This window comes from Artibeus jamaicensis, unplaced genomic scaffold (genome assembly GCF_021234435.1).
Source record: "Artibeus jamaicensis isolate MK-2021 breed Jamaican fruit bat unplaced genomic scaffold, CSHL_Jam_final scaffold_537, whole genome shotgun sequence".
NCBI classification, from domain to species: domain Eukaryota; kingdom Metazoa; phylum Chordata; class Mammalia; order Chiroptera; family Phyllostomidae; genus Artibeus; species Artibeus jamaicensis.
The window spans coordinates 27,682,217-27,705,130 of record NW_026522047.1 but is presented as its reverse complement, the minus strand read 5'-3'; the positions used below and the strand labels follow the sequence as shown (position 1 = coordinate 27,705,130).

The 22,914-nt window shown below is 43.2% G+C and overlaps 1 protein-coding gene across 8 annotated transcripts in view; it reads left to right on the top strand.

Annotated features, from left to right (window-relative positions):
- Positions 1-22,914, top strand: part of FNIP2 (folliculin interacting protein 2) — a 121,044-nt gene that overhangs the window by 59,481 nt on the left and 38,649 nt on the right. For 4 of the 8 annotated variants that reach the window (XR_008390339.1, XM_053658732.1, XM_053658731.1 and 1 more), the window contains exons 3-9: positions 3,352-3,504; positions 6,066-6,166; positions 6,262-6,333; positions 7,948-8,048; positions 8,224-8,313; positions 9,857-9,928; positions 19,923-20,052. Coding sequence is in view for 7 of the 8 variants with exons in the window: in XM_053658732.1 (XP_053514707.1) it covers positions 3,352-3,504; positions 6,066-6,166; positions 6,262-6,333; positions 7,948-8,048; positions 8,224-8,313; positions 9,857-9,928; positions 19,923-20,052 (719 nt within the window). In the remaining variant the exon portion in view is untranslated. Of the gene's footprint in view, positions 1-3,351; positions 3,505-6,065; positions 6,167-6,261; positions 6,334-7,947; positions 8,049-8,223; positions 8,314-8,347; positions 8,373-9,856; positions 9,929-19,922; positions 20,053-22,914 lie in introns of those variants that run through there. The other 4 variants (XM_053658733.1, XM_037125722.2, XM_053658730.1 and 1 more) reach the window with 3 other exon arrangements.

Here is a 22,914-nt window from a genome sequence, read left to right as displayed (position 1 = left end):
AGGCAGGTGTGGGCCTCGTGTCCCTTTAAGTCCTCTGAGGGGCTGTGTTTGTGGCTTAAGTGGTATTAAGTAACAGCTAGATCTGAAGAGGGTGTTGAGGGAGTGCCAGATGCTCGGGAATAACCAAGTACAACTTTGAGTGCTGTCACTGCTGGAGTGACTGCTGTGGGCCGGGACAGTGCGTGTGTTCCTTACATTCTCTTCCATTTTCAACCCTCCACCCCCTTGGCAAGCACAGAACGTCATGAGTTTGTGTTGGGCACATGACCGCAGGCATTTGCATTAGACCACCAGTGTGACTGTCACATTGGAGATTAGATGAGCTGCAGTTGCATTCATGGGTTTACAAGCAAATGCTGCACACAGGAAAAAAGCAAATAAGACTTGGAATAGCAACAACTTATATTGAGCACAGGATGCCTTTGTAGGGAGTGATATTTTGGAATAGGAAGAAGGGAAAATTTAATAAAAGTGTGTCTTTATACCTTTATGTCATAAAATTAGCAGTGAACTCTTGTTTAGGGAATGTATAGCTGATAACCTTCTATTGCCCCTAACCTTTAAAGGCCAGATCTCCATCACATGCTGTGTAATTTGCAGTAGCTCCTGTTTCAGAGTTTTGGCTTCATCTTTCACACACTCAACCTCATGATTTTTTTCCGATTACTTCTCAGGGAGTTCTGAAAGAGGTGTGTCATTAAAAACACAAACCCAGTCTTTCCAAATTTATATTCTTGGCTTTCTTAGCTTCATTTGGTAAAAAATTGGATTTAAAGCAATGCATTTCTCACCAGTTTTATAAATTATGAGTATCTTTAATACTCAAAATCCTCTAAAAACAAAAAAATAGGAGCTTATTAGTGATTTTAAAATATGAATTTGAAAATAAATAATAGTTGCATTATTCATTCATTTATTTATTCCACCTTTGCCCCACTGTGCCCAGTACCCCCTTTCTCTCCCCAGTCCCCCCTTAGTTCATGTCCATGGGTTGTGCATATAAATTCTTTGGCTTCTCTATTTCTTATACTATTCTTAACACCCCCCTGTCTGTTTTGTAGCTACCATTTATGCTTCTTAATCCCTGCACTTTTTCCTCTATTCTCTCCCTTCCTCTCCCAGCTGATAACCCCCCAAATGATCTCCATGTGTATGATTCTATCCCTTTTCTGGTTGTTTGCTTTATTGCTTTTTTTAGATTCAGTTATTGATAGTTGTGAGTTTTTTGCCAGTTTAATGTTGATAGTTTTGATCTTCTTTTTCTTAAATAAGTCCCTTCGTTTCATGTAATAACACTTGGAGGAGATAAACTCCTTTAGCCTTATCTTGTCTGGGAAGCACTTTATCTGCCCTACCCTTCTAAGTGATAGTTTTGCTGGATAGAGTAATCCAGGTTGTAGGTCATTGTTTTTCATCACTTGAATACTTCTTGCCAGTCCCTTCTTGTCTGCAAAGTTTCTTTTGAGAAGTCAGCCAAAAGTCTTATGGATATTCCTTTGTAGGTAACTCTCTGCTTTTCTCTTGCTGCTTTTAAGATTCTTTCTTTATATTTAACCTTTGGCATTTTAATTATGATGCATCTTGGTGTGGCCCTCTTTGGGTCCAACTTGTAGGGCACTCTGCGCTTCCTGAACTTGTATGTCTATTTCCTTTGCTAAATTAGGGAAGTTTTCCTTCATTATTTTTTTCAAATAAGTTTCCAACTTTTTGCTCTTCCTCTTCTCCTTGTGGCATTCCTATTGATTTGGATGTTTGCCCTTTTGGAGACATCCAGACTCTTCTTAAACTCTCTTCCTCTTTTTAAATTCATGTTTCTTCTTTTTGTTCTGGTTGAAAGTTTATTTCTTCCTTATGTTTCAGATTGTTGGTTTTCTACCTTTTCTTCTTCTTTTTTTTAAAGAAGGAGAGAAACATCAGTGTGTGGTTGCCTCTCATGCACCCCATACTGGGGATCTGGCCTATAACCCAGGCATGTCCCCTGACTGGGAATCAAACTGGTGACCCTTTGGTTCTCAGGCCTGCGCTCAGTCCACCAAGCTACACCAGCCAGGGCTCAAATTGTTTATTTGAATCCCAGCTTCCTTCTCTTCACCGTTGGTTTCTTGTAGATTTTTCTTCATTTCACTTAGTGTAACCTTCATTTCTTCTTTTACTTTGTTGCAGCACTCAGTGTGTTCTCTGAGCATCCTGATGGCCGGGGTTCTGAACTCTGCGTCTGATAGGTTGGCTTTCTCCATTTCATTTCATTCTTTCTAGGGTTTTGTTCTGTTCTTTCATGTGGGCCCTATTTCTTTGTCTCCTCAATTTGGCAGCCTCCTTATGTTTGTTTCTATGTATTACGTAGAGCTGCTCTGACTTCCTGTCTTAGTAGCATGGCCTGTTGAAAAGGCACCTGTAAATTGTGTGGGCAGATCCTTAGCTACTCACCAGGGTGGGGCAACATGCTTCACTGCTTTGTGGTTCTGTGTGGGGGAAGGGATTAGAGAGGGGACTGTGCTGCTGCTTGGCTTCTGGAGATTTGCCCCGCACTTGCCTCATTTCCAGTCACTTCACCCACTCCTCAGATGTGACTAGCACCCTTCCAGCTGTTACCCTGGTTTTAAATCCAGAGTGAGTGGGTTTGGTACCTTTTAAGACCATGCAGGCCCTTTAAGTGGAATTTACTGAAAATCTGGCCGTTTTCTTCTGCTGCCTCAACCCCTACTGGTTTTTACAGCCAGAGTTATAGGGGTTTATCTTCCCAGCACTGGAACCCTAGGCTCTGTGGTCTGGCTTGGGGCTGGGATTACCGGCTCCCAAGGTACCCCCCCCTGCATTCTGTCTACCACACGTGAGTGTGTGGCCGCCCATGCCGATTCTGCTGCCGCCTCTCTGCGCCTCCTTGTCTCCCTCTCCACTTGTGTCAGCGACTCTGCCCCTCCTCCCCTTTTGGATGATGTGGGAATGTGGCTTCTTTAAGTCCTTTGTTGTCAGCCTTCTATACAGTTCTCTTTTCCGACAGTCTGGGTGTTACTTGTTTTGAGGTTTATTTGTAATTCTTTTTGTGGTTGAATGAGGAGGCGAAGCATGTTTTTGTATGCATCCATCTTGACCAGAAGTAATAGTTACATTATTTAAGGAGAATAAAGTCTTAACATATAACCCACCACCTCTGTCCAGACCCCTTCTCCAGCATTTCCCCTCCCAAATGTTATAGACTCACGGGAACCACATTTTTGTCCTCAGTTGAAGAAAAAAATCTCAGGTACAACATAAGAGAATAGTTTACCAAAGGAATTCCCGATGAGGAATGTGTTGAGGAGGCCTGACATATTTAGCAGTGCTTTGCCTTGCCTGTCTCTCCTAACCCAGAAGACCGAGGATGTGCCTGTTAAAATGTCAGCCAAGTGCTGTCAAGGAAGCAGCAGCATCAGTGGCAGCAGCGGCGGCAGCAGCAGCATCTCCTTCCACAGTTCTTCTGGGGGATCTTCCCAACATGCTAAGGAGCAGCTTCCCAAGTACCAGGTAACCACGTCTCTTCCGTGTGGAATATACCAGCAGGCTGAAGTCATTTACTGTAATTTCCCCCCAGGGAACAGTGCCTGTGGAGGATTCCATTCCCGGGATGGGAGGGTCAGGGTTACATAACCTGCTCCCTTAGCTGTTTCAGTCAGTGCTGATCTCACACAGTGGCTGTTTTATGTCTTGACAAAACTGTAGTTGAGCAAAAGTGACCCAGCACAATACATACTGAATGAAGAGAAATACTGCAAATGAGGTAAACTTTGGTTTTGCCTCCTTTGTTGCCAGAAGCAGATTAATAAATGTGTGTTTTCCAGCTTTGTTATAAGAATGCTGAGTATTCTGGGAATGTTCATGGGCCTTCAAAGAAAATAGCACTTGCCAGTGATGGAAGAAAGCCTTGTGTAGGAGAAGAAAGAAAGGGCAAGACCTAATTTGAGTGTGAAAGACAGAGGTCTGGGAGCATTTTTTACCCTCTGTGTGTACGGCAGTAGAGGGTAAGGATTAGCGTTACTGAGAAATATACCGGCTAACTAGATTTAGGGAAAAAAGTTTTATAAATACTGAAACAGCAGAAGGCTGTTACTTGATGGAAGATACATCAATGTTTTTCTTTTTGGATCTGTGTAGAATTTAGCCTGTCATGCTGTTGGATAGGCAAAGCCAGGGAAATTACCAGCAGACACAGGTCTATAGAACTTTATTTATAGACTTTGTGCCATGCACTTGCCCTTTATTTCGTAGTGCTCCTGACTCTCAGCAGTGGTTAAAAGCGTAGAGTGGACCATCTAGGTAGTTGAGAATCACAGTTAGCATGTGGACCTTGTAGCCCAAGAAAAAGCGGATTATAAAATGAAAGTCGTGGGTGGAAGTTATTAATAAAGCATGTGAAACCAGGAGGTTTCTGTCCGCATGTAGCAGGAAGAGGTTAGTGTGAGCTGTAACCAGGGAGGAGCTGAGTTAAACAAGGCCAATAGATTTATGTTTCTCTTTCCTCCTCTGCAGACGTGGACAGGTAGGTATGTGTATGTGTTTGTGTGGACCTGTGGGTATGTATGTATGTATGTATGCATGTGTGCATTTGGAGTTTGAAAAAAACAGACTGAGAAGACAGTGTTAAGGTTGATTCCCATGTGTTTGCTTGGGTCGAAAGCCCACTAGCAGGGAAGCTGCCCGGTGGGCTGGGTCACAGAGAGATGGTTGTTTTGTTTTGGTCAAGCTGGGTTACATCTGTTCTGTTCGTCAGTGTGTCACCAGCATTTATAGGTGCTTAGAGTCCTGTATCCAGTGCATTCATTCACACATCATAGTATGTTCATAATATTCAAATATGGCATGTGAGTGAATGCATTGGATGTAGGATTCTAGAATTCAAGAAGTTTGTGTCTAGAGCCAAAGATCTGGGGGGAGTGCGGCTTTCCTATGTAAAGAATAATCAAAGTGTAAGAGTGGTGGAGAATGCAGACGTTGAGTAGGAGGCCCCTCTGAGGAACAGTCCTGTTCCGGGGATGGTCTGGGGAAGAAGGTCTAGAAGCAGAGTTATTAAGAGCATCAGCTACTGTGACAGACACTTAAGAAAGCAAACTGGAAAGTGTCCGCTGGAATCGACAGGGAGGCCGGGTCATGGCTGGAGCAGTTGCCTAGAGGAGGCTGCAGAAGGTTAAGGAGCAGATGAGAGTGGGCAGAGGGGGACCGGTGCGGTCTGCCCCTTGGGATGACAGAAGGGCCTAGAAAAACTGGTCAGAAGCTAAGGGGCCAAATATTTAAAGAGCTGTTTTGTAAAACTCCAGAGGTATAAAACTCTCTTGTTATTTTTCAGACCCTTACAAACCCTCCCTGTACCAATTAACACTTTTGTCCAACACTTTATCATTTGATGGAATGATCCTGAGCCGTGTTTCTTTTCAGGGTGTGTTCTTAGTACCAAGGGGAGAGTGACCCTGCTTCCTTCATAACTTAATTTTTCTATTTAGAGTTTATCAATGCAGATAATAAAAACATGTGTTTCTTGGCCCTGGCTGGTGTAGCTCAGTGGATTGAGTGCGGGCCTGCGAACCAGGCAGTCGAGGTTCGATTCCCAGTCAGGGCACATGCCTGGGTTGCAGGCCAGTTCCCGGCAGGGGACACACGAAAGGCAACCATACATTGATGTTTCTCTCCCTCTCTCCTTCCCTTCCCCTCTAAAGATAAATAAATAAAAATCTTTAAAAAAACATGTATTGTTTCATACTGTCCCTAAGATTTGACAGTACTGTCCCCTCTTCCTAGAATACAACTAAAAAAAAAACATTTGTTTCTCATAACAAAACTAAAAATAAACAGATAAAACCTTGGGATCCTCATGATGATATTGTGTATAAAGAAGAAATCATGAACATTAGTAATAATTTGAGGAAAAATAGGCCCATCACCATTAAGAAATGTAAAATGGCCAATTGCATCTTTGAGAAATAATTATCCACTAAACTGAAGAGGGACCCAGAGATTAATAAACATCATTCTGTTACATTGCACACCACGTGCCACGTGCTAGCTTTGATTTCGGTTTCCTTTGTGTGGGGCAGTACACGAGACCAGCCTCGGATGTCAACATGCTGGGGGAGATGATGTTCGGCTCCGTTGCAATGAGTTACCAGGGCTCCACCTTGAAGATACACTATATACGGTGAGTTGGGGCCGCTTGTTCTATTGGTCGTGAGAAGTGGAAAGTGATATTGACTCATTAGTTCAAAAATGCCTTTCTTCTTTCTTTCCCCCCAGCTCCCCGCCACAGCTGATGATTAGCAAAGTTTTCTCTGCTAGAATGGGCAGCTTCTGTGGGAGTACAAATAAGTAAGTGTGAGATTTTGCATACCACCTCTCCCCACCCCACCCCATTTTTTTAACTGGCTATTTTCTGGATAGAGTAATTCTCCAAGGGCCATAAATGAGAAGCTGGATGAGTCCACATTAACGCAGGGATCTTAAAAGCGGCTATTTTCCTATACTTAGTGCATATAAAAGGTCTTTGACTCCAGTGGCCTTAAGACAAGTGAGCATTTCTGCATATTGGGTCCCTCTCTTACCGCGTGTTTACTGTCATCTCCAAGCTTCTATTCCTTAGAAAATGGACAGTGAAGGGGGAAGGGAGGGGCCACGTTCAGGAGTTTATGGTATTTCCCAATGTTATTTTATCCTTTAAAAACTGGAAGACATGTTTGTTAGTGTGTCTGTTTATTTGTTTAAGGAGTGAAGCACCCAGTTTTTCCAGGCTGCTGGGGACCCGTTTGGCAGGACTGGGTGTCTGCGCTTGCCACCCAGGCAGCTGCCAGTGCAGCCTCTGTGACTGGCTGGTCCTTGGATCGGGCACTGTTTTGATTTTCACTCCTGAGGTTTTTTTTCTTCCTCTACTTTTATTTCTGTGTAAGCTAAAAATACTGAAATATCTACCTGAATTCTCATTCTGGTACACTTGCTCATATATTTTGAACTTTGGAAGCAAAAATTATTTTCTGTACTTAAAAAAAATAAAGCATTTGTTATTCTTTGGTAAGTTTGAAAGGAAGGTTAGTTACAAATTAAAGGGGCATTCTTATGAGTTGAATGAAGGCCGCTATCCTGAGATATTAGAGATGTATTTCTTTGCAGATTTGGGTACCATTTGAGGAAGTCTGCCCACTCTTCAACAATGTAACAAACTGAACTAATTTGAGCACTTAACACGGGGCTGGCACAAAGCCAGTACAGGAAGTGATGTGCATTTCTTGTGAGAGTCTTTTTCCCAAATATGTGTTGCACTAACTCCCTGTAGTAGAATACTGAACTCAGATTTCACTGAAAATCATTTTGACCTCATTGTTCTGCATTATTTTTAAAATCTTGATTTTTATTTTACTTCTTATAAATATAGTAAGTTATCAAAATCTGCTTCCCTCACATTGTGTGTGTTAGTAACGCTGAATTTTCAGGTGTGAACTCAGGCTCCTGTAGGAACCACATCAATTTCTGTTGGACCCTCCTTTAAAAAGTCTCTGCATTGCTCATTGATATTAACTGAGAGTTCAACTTAATTTCATTTTGAAGGTTTATGTAAAATTGCCTTTGAAACGAATAGTAACAGCTTAGGTGTCAGTCACTAAAGCAAAATTTAGAAATGAATAGCAATATCCTAGGTGTTAGTCACTGATCAGAATTTATAGAGTTTGTCTCATTATGTAATGTGAAACTGTTAGGAATGCATTGTTAAGTTTTATAGGTTGGACTACCTCCAAAATGCTTGTCTTTTCTTTTCCTTTAACGAACTCCCCTAAAGTGTAATTTTCTTTGGTAGATGTGAGACTTTATTCATTTATTTTAAAAGTCTGAGCAACTGATTAGGTTGTCTGTATTTGAGGGTCTGTTAGAAAATAGCTTTATTCATCTCTTGACATTTTTCTCCTCTCTCTCCCTCCACCTGCCTGGATTTAGCTTGCAGGACAGCTTTGAATACATCAACCAAGATCCCAACTTGGGAAAACTGAACACAAATCAGAATAATTTGGGTCCTTGCCGTACTGGAAGTAATTTAGGTAAAAGCCAGCCGCATGAATGGGTTCATTTCTTTCTGAATACCACTGTCGTGGGTGTGTGTTTTGCTTTATTTGAGTTTGTTGTGCTGTTTTGTTTTGTTTGCATTATCTTTAATCTGTATTTATTTTTTTGTGCGTACTTTGTTTGCCCTTCTCTGTGTGTCTCTGCCCCCAGGTCTGCTGCAGGCGTGCAGCAGCAAGCTGCTGCAGGGGGTGGCGGAAGGAGGACCTCTCCGGCTCACCCGCAGTGCTTCTTTCTTTGCAGGTTTGTGTGGAATGCTGAGTACAGTGTGACCCGCACACATAGTAATACGTCCCGTGCAGGTTCTTAGCAAAAAAATCCTGTTTGCTCCCTCTCTAGAAATCCAAGGGGCTCTTGAGATACTAGTTTCAAATGGAGCCAAGTTCATGGTGTTTTGAAAATTTCACCAATGAACCTCTGTTGTAAATACCTTTGATAAACCCCAGGGTAAGCTGATTTTGGTCTGAAATGAGCCCTTAGTGTTTCTAAGAGGATTACATTTTCTGATTTTTGTAGGCTTCTTCTGCTACTATGAATCTTTTCCCTTTGCCATGGTATGTTTTATCCATTTATTCACCTGCATCCATCCGTACCTGCACAGTTTCTTCAGAAGTCACTCTAATAAGAGCATGGAAGACATCTCTGTCCCTCTCTGCCTCTCTCCCTCATTGTCTCTCTTCCTCTCGCATTTAAGTAGTTTAAATGCAGTTTCTAGGTTCTTTACAGGTATAATCATCTCAGTCTCTGTGGGTAGGTAAAGCCTAAGATTTAACTGATCTTGCTAACTAACTAAATAAGGCTGCTGGGTGGCTGTCGTAGTCTGGCATGATTAACAAGTGTGGGGACCTTCATTTCTAGCATTAAAGGTTATGTTTATGGCAAAAGGTATTCTGTTCTTTCTTGTAGCCTGAAATATGCCGAAGCACCACAGTTAACTGACACCCTAATAAAACTGACACCCTCCCACCTACTTAGAGTGAGGAGTGCATGCTTATCCGCGCTCTTTAAAGTTGTGAAAGTCAACAATGCTTCAGGAAATAGCTGGCGAGAATATTCCTCAGGCAGGGCCCTGGGCTGAGAGTTCACTGGAGCCACGTGTCGTCTGTGCTCTAGCTCAATAAGTAGACAGTTTCAGCCGATCTGAAGCATTCCTCGAAGTCTCTGATTCTGCAGTGTTTTTCTAACATTTGTGCCAGGACATGAGTTTTCCTAAGTAACTTTGCGATAATACTGTGTATTGGGTGTATGTGGAAAAGAAGCAGAGGAAGAAATATTTGAAAATGAATATAAGTGTTTTCTGTCTTCCAAGAGAGTGTGTTGTAAACAGAGAAACACTTTTTAAATTTATAAATTGGTTTTCAAGTATTTCTCTTCCCTGAGTTGCCTATAGTTACTACTGAAATTGATTGTAAAGACTTTTAAAACTACAGTGCTATTTAAGTTTACCAAATATGAGGACAGTGGCTAAAAGTATCTGCCTGAGAGTGCTCGTTCCTGTGCCAGCTACGTCAGCAGTTGGTTATCCAGGTTTCGGAGGCGCGGTCACTCGAATGGGTGTAGGTGGTGCAGTGTGAAGGCCGGCGGCTGCTGGGCTTTGTTCTCCTCTTACTCTCACTGTCACCTTTTCGTGTGTTTAATTTCGACTTCTAATTAATCTCTGCATAAATTTATGCCAATCATCAATAGCAGTAATCTACTTTGAAATGTGAAACTTACCGTACTGAGATTAAAACCACTTTTTCTTTGAAGAGCCTGATAACATGGTTTCCTTTTGCCTCTATCTTAGCACACAGCACCCCAGTGGACATGCCCAGCAGAGGACAGAACGAAGACAGGGACAGTGGCATTGCTCGATCAGGTATTTGTACCTCCGTTTACTGGTGCTACTAACAGTGAGCTGTCCATAACGGTCAGGTAGTGGGAAAATAGAAGACAGGCCTCGTCTTCTTTTTTTCCCCCCTCCATATTCTAAAGCCTCGCGTGTCTGAAGATCTAGAACTTCGATGCTCAGCATCTAGTGGTAATTGTACAACGTGGGCCAGTTTTTTCTGTTACTCAGACTACTATGAGACTAACGTATTTTGAGACATTTCTTTGTAGAGGAAGGCTTCTTAGAGCCAGTCGTACTGGGAGTTTGCTTGCTGACCGTTGATTATGAAATCGGAGGAGGGAAAGTGTGTGTGGAAGCACATTTACTTGGGACTAAGGGGGGCTCACCAGCTGACTCGGTCACCCTGTGCCCTGTCCTCGTGTCGTGTGTTTGTGATTTTATCTCAGGTACCCCAATTCTCCTTACCTTAAGCCTTGACCTTTTCTAATGCTGCTTTTAAGATCTCTTGATTTCTGCTTTAGGACACAGTTCCGCTCTTGATTTTGATTGTGGTTCCGATCTGAGATAGAGTTTTTCTGTAAAAGGTAGGGAACTGATCTGGAATTTGAGGACTTGGAGCTGTGTGCGGCTTTGCCTGATGAACGTACATTGGACACGCAGCCTAGGAAGGGACACCCTGCTGGTTTCACCAGTGATGACACGCCCCCTTCACCAGTCAGGGGTCCTGTACTGTGCTCGGGCACAACTTTATTCCCAAGTTATTGAATGTAATTTGTTACTGATTCCCTCTGGTCTGTGTGTGTCACGTAATGTGAAGTACATAGCATTTCATTTATGGTTAAATAAACAGTTGAGTCATTTGGGTCTACTTGGTCTACTTTGGAACTATCTGGAACTTTTCTGCATGGGAGATTTATCTATTCCCTTATCTATTCATTAATTCATTCATTCAGTCAATCATATCAATATGGACTCATAGATATGTTATTGTATACTTTGGGTTTTAATTCAATTCTACTTTATTTAGTTGCTCAAATTGTTTCATATTTGGCTATTGAAGCCATGAAGCTCCTGTGTTACTTTAATGTACTCCATCAACATGTGTCTGTGTGTGTGACCCCCACTAGTGCCTTTGTGACTCCATCAGTGAGTGTGTGTGTGACCCACATCAGTGTGTGCGTGAGTGTGTGACCCTTGTCATTGTGTGTGAGTGTGTATTTTGAGCACTTCCTTGCTTTCTGGCACTACCAGATGCTCCAGACTTGTTTTGTGTGTCTTCTACTCCAGTGCTAGAACCAGCCATTTCTCATTGGAGCCCTGTCCTTTCACCGGACAATGGTATTAGGGTCTGAGATTCAGACACTAGATGTACTTAATGCTTTCTGGGGTGTCATTTCTTATAGGCCCTCTCATCTGACAAGCAAAAAATAGGAGTTTGTGTGTGTGTAGACACGTGTATAAAATTGCTATGTGTAACATCTACATCTATATAAACTTAAAATGAGTTGGTACTGATATCTCCATTGTTAATAACCCATTAACTTTCTTCCCTTGCTTACTTGTGAACTCCCACTCCAACCGCAGGAAACCTGGTTCCCACCATTTGCCATCCATTTGATTGGTTCACTTCCGTAGGCATACGCAGCAGTGTCAGAGTTGCTGACTCGTACCCCTGAAGGAAACGACTTTAGTGACTAGGGTACAGCGCTCACAGGCAATTCCTTTTACCTTTAGTCTCACGTGTCCACTCATCTCTGAAGTTACCCGGGTCAGCACCTTTGCAGGCAGGGGAATTTTTGCAGTGACTTGTCCCAGCCCAGAGGAATCTCTGAAATCACAGCTGACACCAGCTTATCTTGCACCTGGCTTCCTGCACGCTGCCAGAAATTCTGACTACACAAGTCAGTTTTGAAGAACAATTTGTGGCTGAAAAATTTTTTTCTCAATAGTCTAGTAAAGAAATAGCTTTAGAAAATATTTTTTGTTGTTTGTTTTTTAAATCATTGCTTATTTATGATTTAAAGGGCCCAGGTGCCCAGGACTCTGAGAAAGGGCCCAGGGTAAAAAAAGGAATTTTAAAGGAGATTTTTGCAATTCTCCATTGGGAAGAAACCAGAAGTTCTTGGTCCTGGCTTATCAGTTCCTTCTGTAGATATCTCCGTCTGCAGGCAACTTGCAAAGGAGAGAATGGATGGAAGAACTTACTTCACATTTATCTTCACCTTTAGTTATTATGCAACTTGTTCTATGTACAATATTCTCTGGGAATACAAAGAACCATGTGGTGTTAAATTCTTACACAAGTTTACTCTGTTGTTAGAGAACTAAATTATTTTTGTGGTTTCCCCTGTAAGACCAATTCGATACAGTTGAAATTAAGGGAGGGAGTTGGAAGGGTAGCACCAATTTCTGCCTAGCCAACCATCAGGTCACATTTGTTTGTTGAATAACAATTTTCTACGCACCCCCGCCCATGTTGTTAGGTTCTACCAGTATTGGGGAGGTTTTTGAAGAAGAGTAAAAATACAACATTTGCCCTCAGGAAGAGTTACATGTAAACCAAGAGTTAAACAGCAGTTTTTCCAAATAAACTTGTTTTCTTTAAAATAAAATACAATGCCATGTGATAAGTACTACCTCATAACCACTGTGGGAACAAAAAATACGTGCCTTCGTCTGGGAAGTCGGACAATGGCCTCATGGGAAACATGGTATTTGAGTGACAGCTTGTAGGTAGCAAAGGACTACAAGGGAGCTTAGGAAAAGAGCATTTCTGAAAATAGTTTGTGCAAGGGTGCGGATTCTTGAGCATGCCCTGTGAGCGTGCGGGAGAGTCAGGGCATGTCTGAAGGTCAGGCCGGCTGTGGAAGGCCATTTCGAAGGTGCCAGTGCCGCGCTAAGGAGTTTGGGTTTGATAGTGTTAGCAGAGCAGCTGAGGGGTGCTGGCCTCATGGCCTGTATATTTTAGATCCATGCGGTGCTTCACAAACTCTGCTCCAGGGAAAACTGGACCAGTATCGTTATTGCTGAAATAGATTAACAGTTATCCTTTTTCATTTAGCTGTGGTGAAGTGGCTGAGGGAGATGGACAATAGAGTTGTTCCACATTAACTTTATTTCAACGTAATGTTTCCAAACTTATGGGGCGCTTGTCACTGTGTGTGTATGTGCATATCACTGGTATAAAATGATTATCTGCTTTAGCATAACATTTGGAAAAGTAGTCCATTTTTTTTTTCCTTTTCAGCCCATTTTGGAGTAGTATCTTAGAAAAATATACAACTTTTTTCCCCGCCTGGGTTATCTAGTAGCTTTTTGTAATAACAGAGGAAAGAAAATCTTAATTCTGATCTATTCTTATTGCATTTTACTCCTTGTAATAAATACTCCAGCGCCTCTTTGCATAGTGAGTGACAGGCATGGAATGGGGACAGAGCAGTGACAAGAGCATCCAACTCACTCACTGCCGTAGCTACTTATAAAGACTGTTTTTTAAAGATATGTCTTTAGTAAATGAATACACAAAAAAATAAGCTCATAATAATTTTTACATCATAATATTAGCAGTTACTCAAAAATCTTTGCCCTACTCCCTGAATTTTTAGAATGTAATATTCATAGACTTTTACTCGTAACAAATTTGAGAACCATTTTTCTAGTGTCGTTGTGGAAGATGAGAAGTAGAACTGGGAGACAAGAGGAAATATTGCTGCTTGCTAAAAGATGGCAGGCAACCTGAATGTTCATCACTGAGGACTGGTTAGAAGACGTGCTTCCCAGTAAAGGAATACCACGTGGCAATTAAAAGGACTGAGCCAGTTTAGCGTGCCTCGAAATAGGAAAGTTCTCTTAGGGTGTATCATTTGTGTTTCCTAAAAAGGCACATACAGGATCTCTCTTACTGCACATAAAGAAGTGCGATCCCAGTACACCTCTGGAAAGGATACAAGCTTGTTCATATGGAGCAGGTGTGGAGGGGAAACACATTGTCATTGAATCCTCTTTTGGATATTTTCAATGTGTTCTCTGTACATATATAATTCAAAAATATAAATTATTTTTAAGAGGTTCTTTTAGTGGTTGCCATTAGAAAATTTCCAAGTGAAGTCTTCGGAGAGAAGGATGAATTCCAGCTGTACAGGAGGTGACACGGGCAGGGCTCGTGTTGGACGGGATGCGGGCGATGGGGGAGGGAGGGACCAGCAGCCCGGGGCGACTGACTCTCCAGTTTCTAACTTGGGGAAGGAAGCAGAGGGTGGTGGCATCGACCAGTTTAGGGAAAGCAGGGGGGCATCTGAGGGGGTGGATATTAAGATACTTTTTTATTAGAAGTGTCTGTGCGTTCTCCAGCCAGGAGTAGTCAGGTGTAATTTTGAAATAGGGAGCTGGGTCCAAAAGAGATGGATCGGAGGAGGATTAAGCTTTGGAAATCTTGGGCGCAGGAGTGGAGTAGGTTCAGAGGGCCAGGACTGAGACCAGAGTCACTGAGCCTTGTTAATATGTCACCTTAATTTACACTTAGATTCTCTTTCTCATCAAAATGTCCATGTCATCGACAAGAAAAATAATGTCCCCATGCTCTGTGCAACTTCACTTCCTGTTCTTAAAAGCAGTAAAATAAACTGAAGATCAATGTGAGTGAAACTTCTAACATGTACTTTCAAACATTTGTATTGAAGCGTTTTACAGTGGACGTCCCTGGTAAGAATGCAGGCCACCACGGTGGTTAAATAGGCTGTGTTTGGGCCACTGTGCACGGGACAGGGTGCACCCCACACCCAGAGTGTGGTCTGGGTGTCAAGGCTGGTGTCAGCACGTGCACACCAGGACGATATGAGGGGATTCGTTACCCACAGAATGAGGCTTTCTGGCGAGAGCTCGTGGGCTTCTCAAGCTGGTCAGAAAATGACTTGGGAGAAATGGAAACTGTTTGGGGGGTGGCTTATGACAGCTAGGGGGAGGCCCAGGGTGAGGGGCCCTGCATGTGGTGCGAACGTCCCACTGGCTCCGAAGGAAGGAGCACCCAGACTTGTTCATCTGCTTGCCCAGATATGGGACAGGGAAAAAGGAAGAAGGTGGTGGTAAAGCTTAAAAGCTATCAGCAGTCAAACATCAAGAGCTGGGCGGCCCATTGAATAATACAGAGTGACATCCCATCTGTACCTGAACCCTTACTGACTTAGCTGATACAGTGCTTTGCAGAGCTGCAGGAGTCGAGAGCTCCCGATTGCTGTCTGTGCAGGGAGAAGTCCATGGTGCCCCACTGAGCTTGCACACGGCAAAGGCTTGACCTGCCCCTTATCTGAGTCTTGGTGGTATAGCCTGTGCTCCTCAGGGGACACGAGAGAATGGGGAATCTCTGAGGAGCTGCTAGGAGGTCATCTGCCACTCACTTCTTTTTTTATTTTTATTTTTATTTATTTTTATTTTTTAGTATTTTATTTATTTATTTATTTATTTATTTTTTAAATTGATTATGCTGTTACAGTTGTTCTATTCCCCCCTTCATTCCCCTCCACCCTGCCCCCCCATCCCCACCATTACCCCCCTTTAGTTTATGTCCATGTGTCTCAAGTCCTTTAGGTTCTATATTTCCCATGCTATTCTTGCCCCCCCCCATCTATTTTCTATCTACTGTCTATGCTACTTATTTTCTGTACCTTCTTCCCCCATCTCCTCCCTCACTTCTCTCTCTCTCCTGGGCAGTTGACAGGAGGCGGTTTCTCATCTCTCATTGCCTCCAGGCTTCTGATGAGATTCGGAGCTTTCTGCCCAGCCCCTATCATACTAGAGCGGCAGAATGTAAAGCTGCCCGGCTGGGGTCCAGGATGGCTCCTCCCAGCAACAGGGGCTCCCACAACTTGTGTTGCCGGCATCTGACCCCTTTTGTGTCAGTGGCGTTCTTTTCGGTGTGGGGGACGAGGGTCAGTGGGCGCTGGCACCTTTCGCTGCTGCTGCTTCTCACTGTCTGTGTACGTGATGAGCGGTCCAAACCCAAACATGTCTTGTATCTTTACTGTCAGCTCTTTAGCTGGGCTCTTGCCTTGTTTTAAGGATGCGTGAATGTGGCAATCTGTGCTGTAGCTTGGGCAGAACTAAATTTCCTCATCTCTTTAGACTGCTCTTATTTCCAGGCAGCCCTTTGGTCCTCTCCTGGAACGGGCATTTATTTTCTTCAATTTCACAGATTTGTACACTCTTTCACTTCAGCCTTTCCTTTCTAGACTTGCCACGATAATTTCAAAACACCTTAATTTTTAAAAATAGACTTTATAAGCCCTGGCTGGTATAGCTCAGTGGATTGAGCACTGGCCTGCGAACCAGAGGATTGCAGTTCAATTCCCAGTCAGGGCACATGCCTGGGTTGCAAGCAAGTTCCCTGCAGGCCAGCTCCCAGCAGGGGACGCATTAGAGGCAACCATACATTGATGTTTCTCTCCCTCTCTCCTTCTCCTCTAAAGATAAATAAATAAATAAATATTTAAAAATAAATAAATAAATAAATAAAAATAGACCTTATATTTTAGAGTAGTTTTAGGTTCACAGCAAAACTTCATGGAAAGGTACAGAGATTTCCCATACAGGCCTCCTTCTGCCTGTGCACAGCCTCCCCCGTTGCCGGCGTCACCCACCAGAACGGCCCATTCCTTGTTTGGGAGCAAATGGGTGCAAGTGGCGGAGCCCTGCTCGGGCAGGAGGGTGGAGTGGAACGCACACGGTGGAGTGTGTGGAGGTTAGCCAGGGGCCGAATGTGAGCAGTCATCGGTGATGGGGGTTTGGCTACTTGTCATTTTCTGATTAGTGCACACAACTGCAAAAGTCTCTGCAATCTGTACATGTATCAACATTTGTTTACTCATAAAAAATTCTAAAAAGAAAAGTGATACTAAAAATATTAAGGAGTGTTAGACATAGCACTTTCAAAGCTGAAAATGAGCCTGTGAATAAGTGAAAAGTCTCACATAATTGGGGATGTTCTTTACCAGCTCACCCAGCTGATTGGGAACATAGCCGGGCTGCAGCTCCCGTGCAGAAACTCCCCAGGGCCCACTGGGTGCCGGGCCCCACGGCGCAGGTTGTGCTCGCAGCAGCTGGGCAGAACCCAGGCAGCTGTGTCGAACAGGCTCCTCAGGTGCACGGGGTGGACGGCAGGGCTCCAGCGTCCCAGCACACCGCATGGCCTCTCGGACCGAGAGCCCTGCCAGCGTTAAATGCACTCACGTCGGCTGAGCAGATAGCCGAACCCACCTCCTCTCGTGAAAAATGGCAGTGGGTTGTGGGCCAGAGTTAGGCCTGATTTTTGCATTCGAAAGATGTAACTGCATCATTTTCCATAAAGGTCTTATTAAATAATATTAAGATTTTTTAAAGATTTTATTTATTTATTTATTTATTTATTTATTTATTTATTTTTAGCGAGAAGGGAAATGAGGGAGAAAGAGAAGGAGAAACATCAGTGTGTGGTTGTCTCTCGTGTGTCCCCCACTGGGGACCTGGCCTGCAACCCAGGCATGTGCCCGACTGGGAATGGGACCAGCAGCCCTTTGCTTCACAGGCCCGCGCTCAGTCCACTGAGCTACACCAGCCAGGGCAATACTAAGATATTTTTGATGAGGAAATGCTGGCCAGCTCCAAGCCAGCACTTTAGCTTAATATTTCATTTGTATGCCATAAAAATTCTTACTCAGCATTTTTTAATGATGAGAGCAGGCATAGCCTCTTCTCTTTTAACTTTTTGCCTTTTCACGTCTCTATTATACAAGTCCTAGTTTCTTTTCGTAATTAGCTAATTAGCATTAACCATTTAGTACCCAGAAATGTCTTAATTAGTCCAGCTTTTCCAAGAACTATGAGAGTGTGAATAGCTAATAGTCACTGTGTCGGGCACTGGGCTAAGCATTTTATATGATTACTTTAATCCTCACAGGAATCTCAGGAAATCAAGCAGTGTTTTTCAGACTTTTATCTGCAACACATGCGAATGCATTTCCTATCATGATCTAGAAACAAATACCTATATAGATGACAAAGTTTTATCAATTAATATTCACACTGTATTACAGTTTTCTTCTTTTTCGATATTCATTTTGATGCACTAAACAGTTCATAACTGAGATGTGGTACTTCTGTCCCCTCTGTACAGATGAGGAAGCTGACAGGTTCAGTGACCTATCCAAGTGTCACAGCTGGTGAGCGGCAGAGCTGGGGTCTGAACCAGAAGCCTGAGCTCTTACCCAATTTACTAAACTGAATTCATACCAATTTCCAGAATAAACTGGCCGACCTCAGGGGTGGCATCACCACCTTGCTTCTATGATGGGGAAAAGTGTTTATAAGTACTGCCCTTCAGCTGTGCCTCCACCTGCCAAAAGAAGCTGATTTGCTCAGCAGGACATGGGCAGAGATGGGGGACACTGAGGATTTGGGGGTAGGGAGCAAAGATCTTTGGATCTTATAGGGGGCTCTGAGGTCTGGGGGCAGGGTGGGGCAGAGACGTCTAATAGGGATTTTTATTGAGTAATTTTGTGTGGCTTTGAGGAAAAGCTTTCTTCTATCTCCTTTAAAAATCCTCAGTAAAATTACCAGCTCACTGCTATTAGACATGTGGATTTGACTCTGGAGATTTAGGGAAGGCTTAAATCAAGGCTGAAACCAGATCAGAACAGAGGCCACCGTCCCAGGCTAGCCACAGCTGTGTAGCACTTTGTGTAGAAGTGCTGCATACTCAGCAAACATTTATTCATTGTCTGTTGTATTCAGGGCACTGTCCTGGGTACAGGGGTGCAAAGCATCCCATAGGCCTCTGCTGTGGAAAGAACCTGAAGTCGTTATGCAAATATCTATGTTTTGTAGCCTGGGAAGTTCACCGCTATTCTAGACTCGAAGCGTCATGCAGGCCGATGTGTGTGTATTGTCCACTGGTGTGTCCCTGATGCCTAGCACAACACCCAACATGGTAGGCACTCAGCGTTAGCTTATTGATTATTGGCTAATAGCCCAGTAACTCTTGCAGTATTTAAGAACTGAGGTCAGAGAGTCAGGTTATTTCCATCTGCCTGTAAAAGCATAAGTAGAAATGTAATAGTCATTTGGAGAAACTGCCTTATCAAGTGATATCTGGGAGCATATTGCCCTGTGTTTACTGAAGTCACTTTCCTTTGTCCTGTGATTTTCTTCTGAAAATGTTGACCAGCGATTTCTAACAGCCCATTTCCTTTCCCACTGGACTGAAACTTGGGTGTCTAATTCCTTAGCCCTAAGGAAGTAAAAGGAGAAAGCCTGTCTCCTCCTTCCATTCTTCCAAATCATTAGACATCTCTCAAGCAGCTGTGACTTTGAAAGAAACCCTTTGCCTCCCCTAGAGGGACCAGGCCCTACCTGCCTGGGATGGGAGTCTGGGCCTCAGGGCAGCTCACTCAGAATGCAAGCTGGGAGTGCAAGCCCCGTACAGGCAGCTGATGTTCTGGAAGCAGAGAGAGGCTCGTAGGTAAATAGATAACGCAAGCAGAATACATTTAAGACTAAGACTAGAGGCTGGGGATAGGGGAGACAGATGAATAAATGTTGTGTTTGGAGATAGGGAGCAGGGAAGGGATATTATGTGGAGCAGCCACTTATCTGTGTAGCTTTCACCTCAAAATAGCGAGTGAGGGCTGGTCAAGAGGAGACAGAGGCTGTGAGTAAACATTGTGCATGGAGTTGGTTTCCAGGGTAGTAATATAAATGATTGTGTTATGTGGGCTATTTAATGAGAAATCCGCTCTCTACCCTCTGACTGAATGAGTAATAATTACTTTGCATTTGTAATATGGGGCCTGGTGCACTTGCTAGGTATGTAATCCCTGTTTCTATTTGTTTTCTTTGCTGTACTCAAGTCTCAGTAACAGAGAAGTTATGTCTCCCCCTGCTGGATATGACTGGTAGAACCTCAAAATTTAGGTTACTTGGCATGCATGTTTTTTATGTAGCTACTCAGGACTCATTACCTCAACTTCCGATTTTTACCTTTTCCTCCCCACAGCCTCTCTAAGCAGCCTTTTGATCACACCTTTCCCATCGCCAAGCTCCTCTGCGTCCTCTTCCAGCAGTTACCAGCGCCGCTGGCTTCGGAGTCAGACCACAAGTTTGGAAAACGGCATCATTCCCCGGAGGTGAGCTGCAGGTCTCTCACTGAGAAGGGTACCCTCGCAGGCAGCTTGATGGGACCGCAGGACGCTGTACTCGCCTGGTGTCAAGGGGATAGGGGAGTTGAAGCTTTTTGATGAGCTTCAGGTTAGCATGAAAGTTCACAAGTTAGAAGTTTCCTGGAAAGAATAAATAAAAACAAGCGCAAAATATCTCCTGGTTTGGAAAGACACTGGGAAATATCTGGGTGGTTGTGTTGTATATAAGCTACGTTTGCTGTTAATTTGGAATGAGTGTGCACTGTGTTCTAATTGGCTCCCTTCCAGGTGTGGCTCTTGTATGTTAGGAGAGTGGAGTGAATCTCTTCTTATGGTGACACCATTGTGACCTTCAAGAATTTATGAACTCAAGGATTGTGACATACTTTCTCTGTAAAACTCAAATTCTTAAACAGTCATGAATTGGGTTATGAATGGGGGTGGTATCAAGATATTTTCTGCCTTCTGCTTTCAGTTGATTTTTATTTTTTTAAATTTTTAAATTACAGTTGACTTTCAGTATTATTTTACATTAGTTTTATGTGCATAGCATAGTGGTTAGAAATTTGTATAATTTACAAGGTGATTCCCCCAATAATTCTAGTACCCACTTGGCATGCTTTTAGATCTAAAGTTTATTGAAAATGTACATTTTTGGCTTTCAATGCTGTTACATCAGTAGCCTGCAACCTCTTCTTTCTGCAGTCCAGGAACTCAGAAGGGAATTAAGATAGGTTGTGCCTATGAAAATCCACATGGAAATTGCTGGATTTAGCAAGGTGACTGGTGATTACCACGCGTAGGGGGTCCGTGAAGGTGTAAATGTGATTTAGGTACTTGCCTGCATTTAGATAGTTTGAAGGTACATACCATAAATAGTGGTATGAAGACCTAAATGATCAGTGCTGTAGAGAGGCGTCAAGTGCTTTGGGACTTGGAGAAGGGAGGGAACAGTTGCTGGTGGTTGTGGGGGGAACTGGGGGTCTTTCATGAAAGAGTTGGTGCTGAAGTGACAAGCCGAGGACCCAGGATTCAAGGCGCGTGCGTGGCACAGGGCAGGCCGCTTGTCTCTTCTGTTGCTCTCAAGATGGCAGGGAGTGAGACCAAAAATTAAAATCTTGGCCACGTTACTCACTGAAGAACTGCTTTGAGGTCGATGGACTTTGTGCAGAGTGGTGAAGAGCTGGGAGTTCAATGCGGGGACGCGTCCCAGCTCTGCCGTGCACTGGATGAGCAGGTCGTGTCAGGCTGGGATGAGGTGCAGTGAGTAAAATGTTGGCAGATACGGCTTGCTTACTCTTCTTATTGCCACCATTGTCATTGCTGCGGCTGCAGCCGCCAGGAGAAGGGGTCCCACCATCATCTCGGTCGTTATGGCGACTTCTGTGGCTGGGGGAATGGATGGGGCTTAGAAGCCTTCGCCTTCAGACATCGTCCCTTGACTGAAAATGCTTTTCCATCCTTTCAGGTGTGAACCCAAAGTTGAGTAGCAATCTCCAACCCAGTCCTCCCAGATTCTCCAAAATCTCTAATTTGAATTGAGACCTGGCTTTGGGAATTAATGTATCTTTAGTGAACTCACACCTAAAATAGATATCTTGGGCTCAAAAGTGGAAGTGCTGGCTCCCTTGTTCAGAAAGCAGGAAAAAGTGCTGTTAAAGAGTACTAAAATGTAAAATTTTCCCTTTAAAGATATTTTACTTACTAAATGTAGTAGGAATAACAGTGACACATGAGTAATAACATAAATTGCCCTGGTTGGTTTAGCTCAGTTGTGTGGGCATCGTCCTGTAGACTGGAGGGTCACAGGTTCAGTGCCCGGTCAGGGCATATGCCTGGGCTGCGAGTTTGATCCCCAGTCAGGGTGCAGCTAGCTGATCAGTGTTTCTCTCTCACTCACGTTTTCCTTTCTTTCTCCCTCCCTCCCTTCCCTTTTCTCTGGAATCAATAAAAGAAAAAAATGAATAATAGCAAATTTATAAATTACAAAAAGAAATACTTTGATGTCATAATATAAGAAATAGTAATAATGCAATACCTTCATTTATTATAAGATTTCTCTAGCTCACTTTTCTGCAAGTTCGTTTGTTTGCATTATCAAAATTTGTACACTAATTGATGTAATTTATACATCAGGTGAGGTATAAGCAGTGTTAGTAGCTCCTGGCAAATGCAAGAGGCAGATATTTTTGGCAGCTTTTTCACTTGGAGAAAGATCTTTCTGCTGATGCAGCTGTTACTGGAGCTTCACAGGTTATTGGCAACATGGAGACACATTTCTGATCGGCTTTCAAAATGTAAATTTTTGTACCTCTAGATCAGCTGATTCTTGTGGAACACTTTTTCTAAAAAGATTTAATTCTTCACTCAGATCCATTTTGTGTGTGAATTTAATTTTAAATGTAAATTTACACAAGGTTATTCTAATCTTTCCTTTGACATTTCCCGTAACTTGTGGAAGTCTTAAACTGAAGGTGTCTTCCTGAGTTGTAGATAATTTCAAATGCCTTATGCGTTCTCTCATTGCATCCGCAACTATGGAGTGGAGTATGGAGAAATTAGTTTCCTACTGAGCTTCCTTGTTGATAATTTCTTCATCCGAAGCTTTGTGTGAAAATAGCAAGGGGGTGTCTGTCCAACGCATCAGTCTTTACACTTACCTTCTCTTTCTGTGCCTCTGGATATTTGATTTATAGTGTTGATACAGTTTTCAAAACCAGCGATTATAAACTCTGAGGAATTCCAGTCACAGCCTGACATGCTTTTTTGCAGTGTGCACTCTAGGCTCTTGCTCTGTGATTATTTACTGTCCCGGGGCTCAGGTCGGAGAGTTCAGTGTTTGTGCAGAGT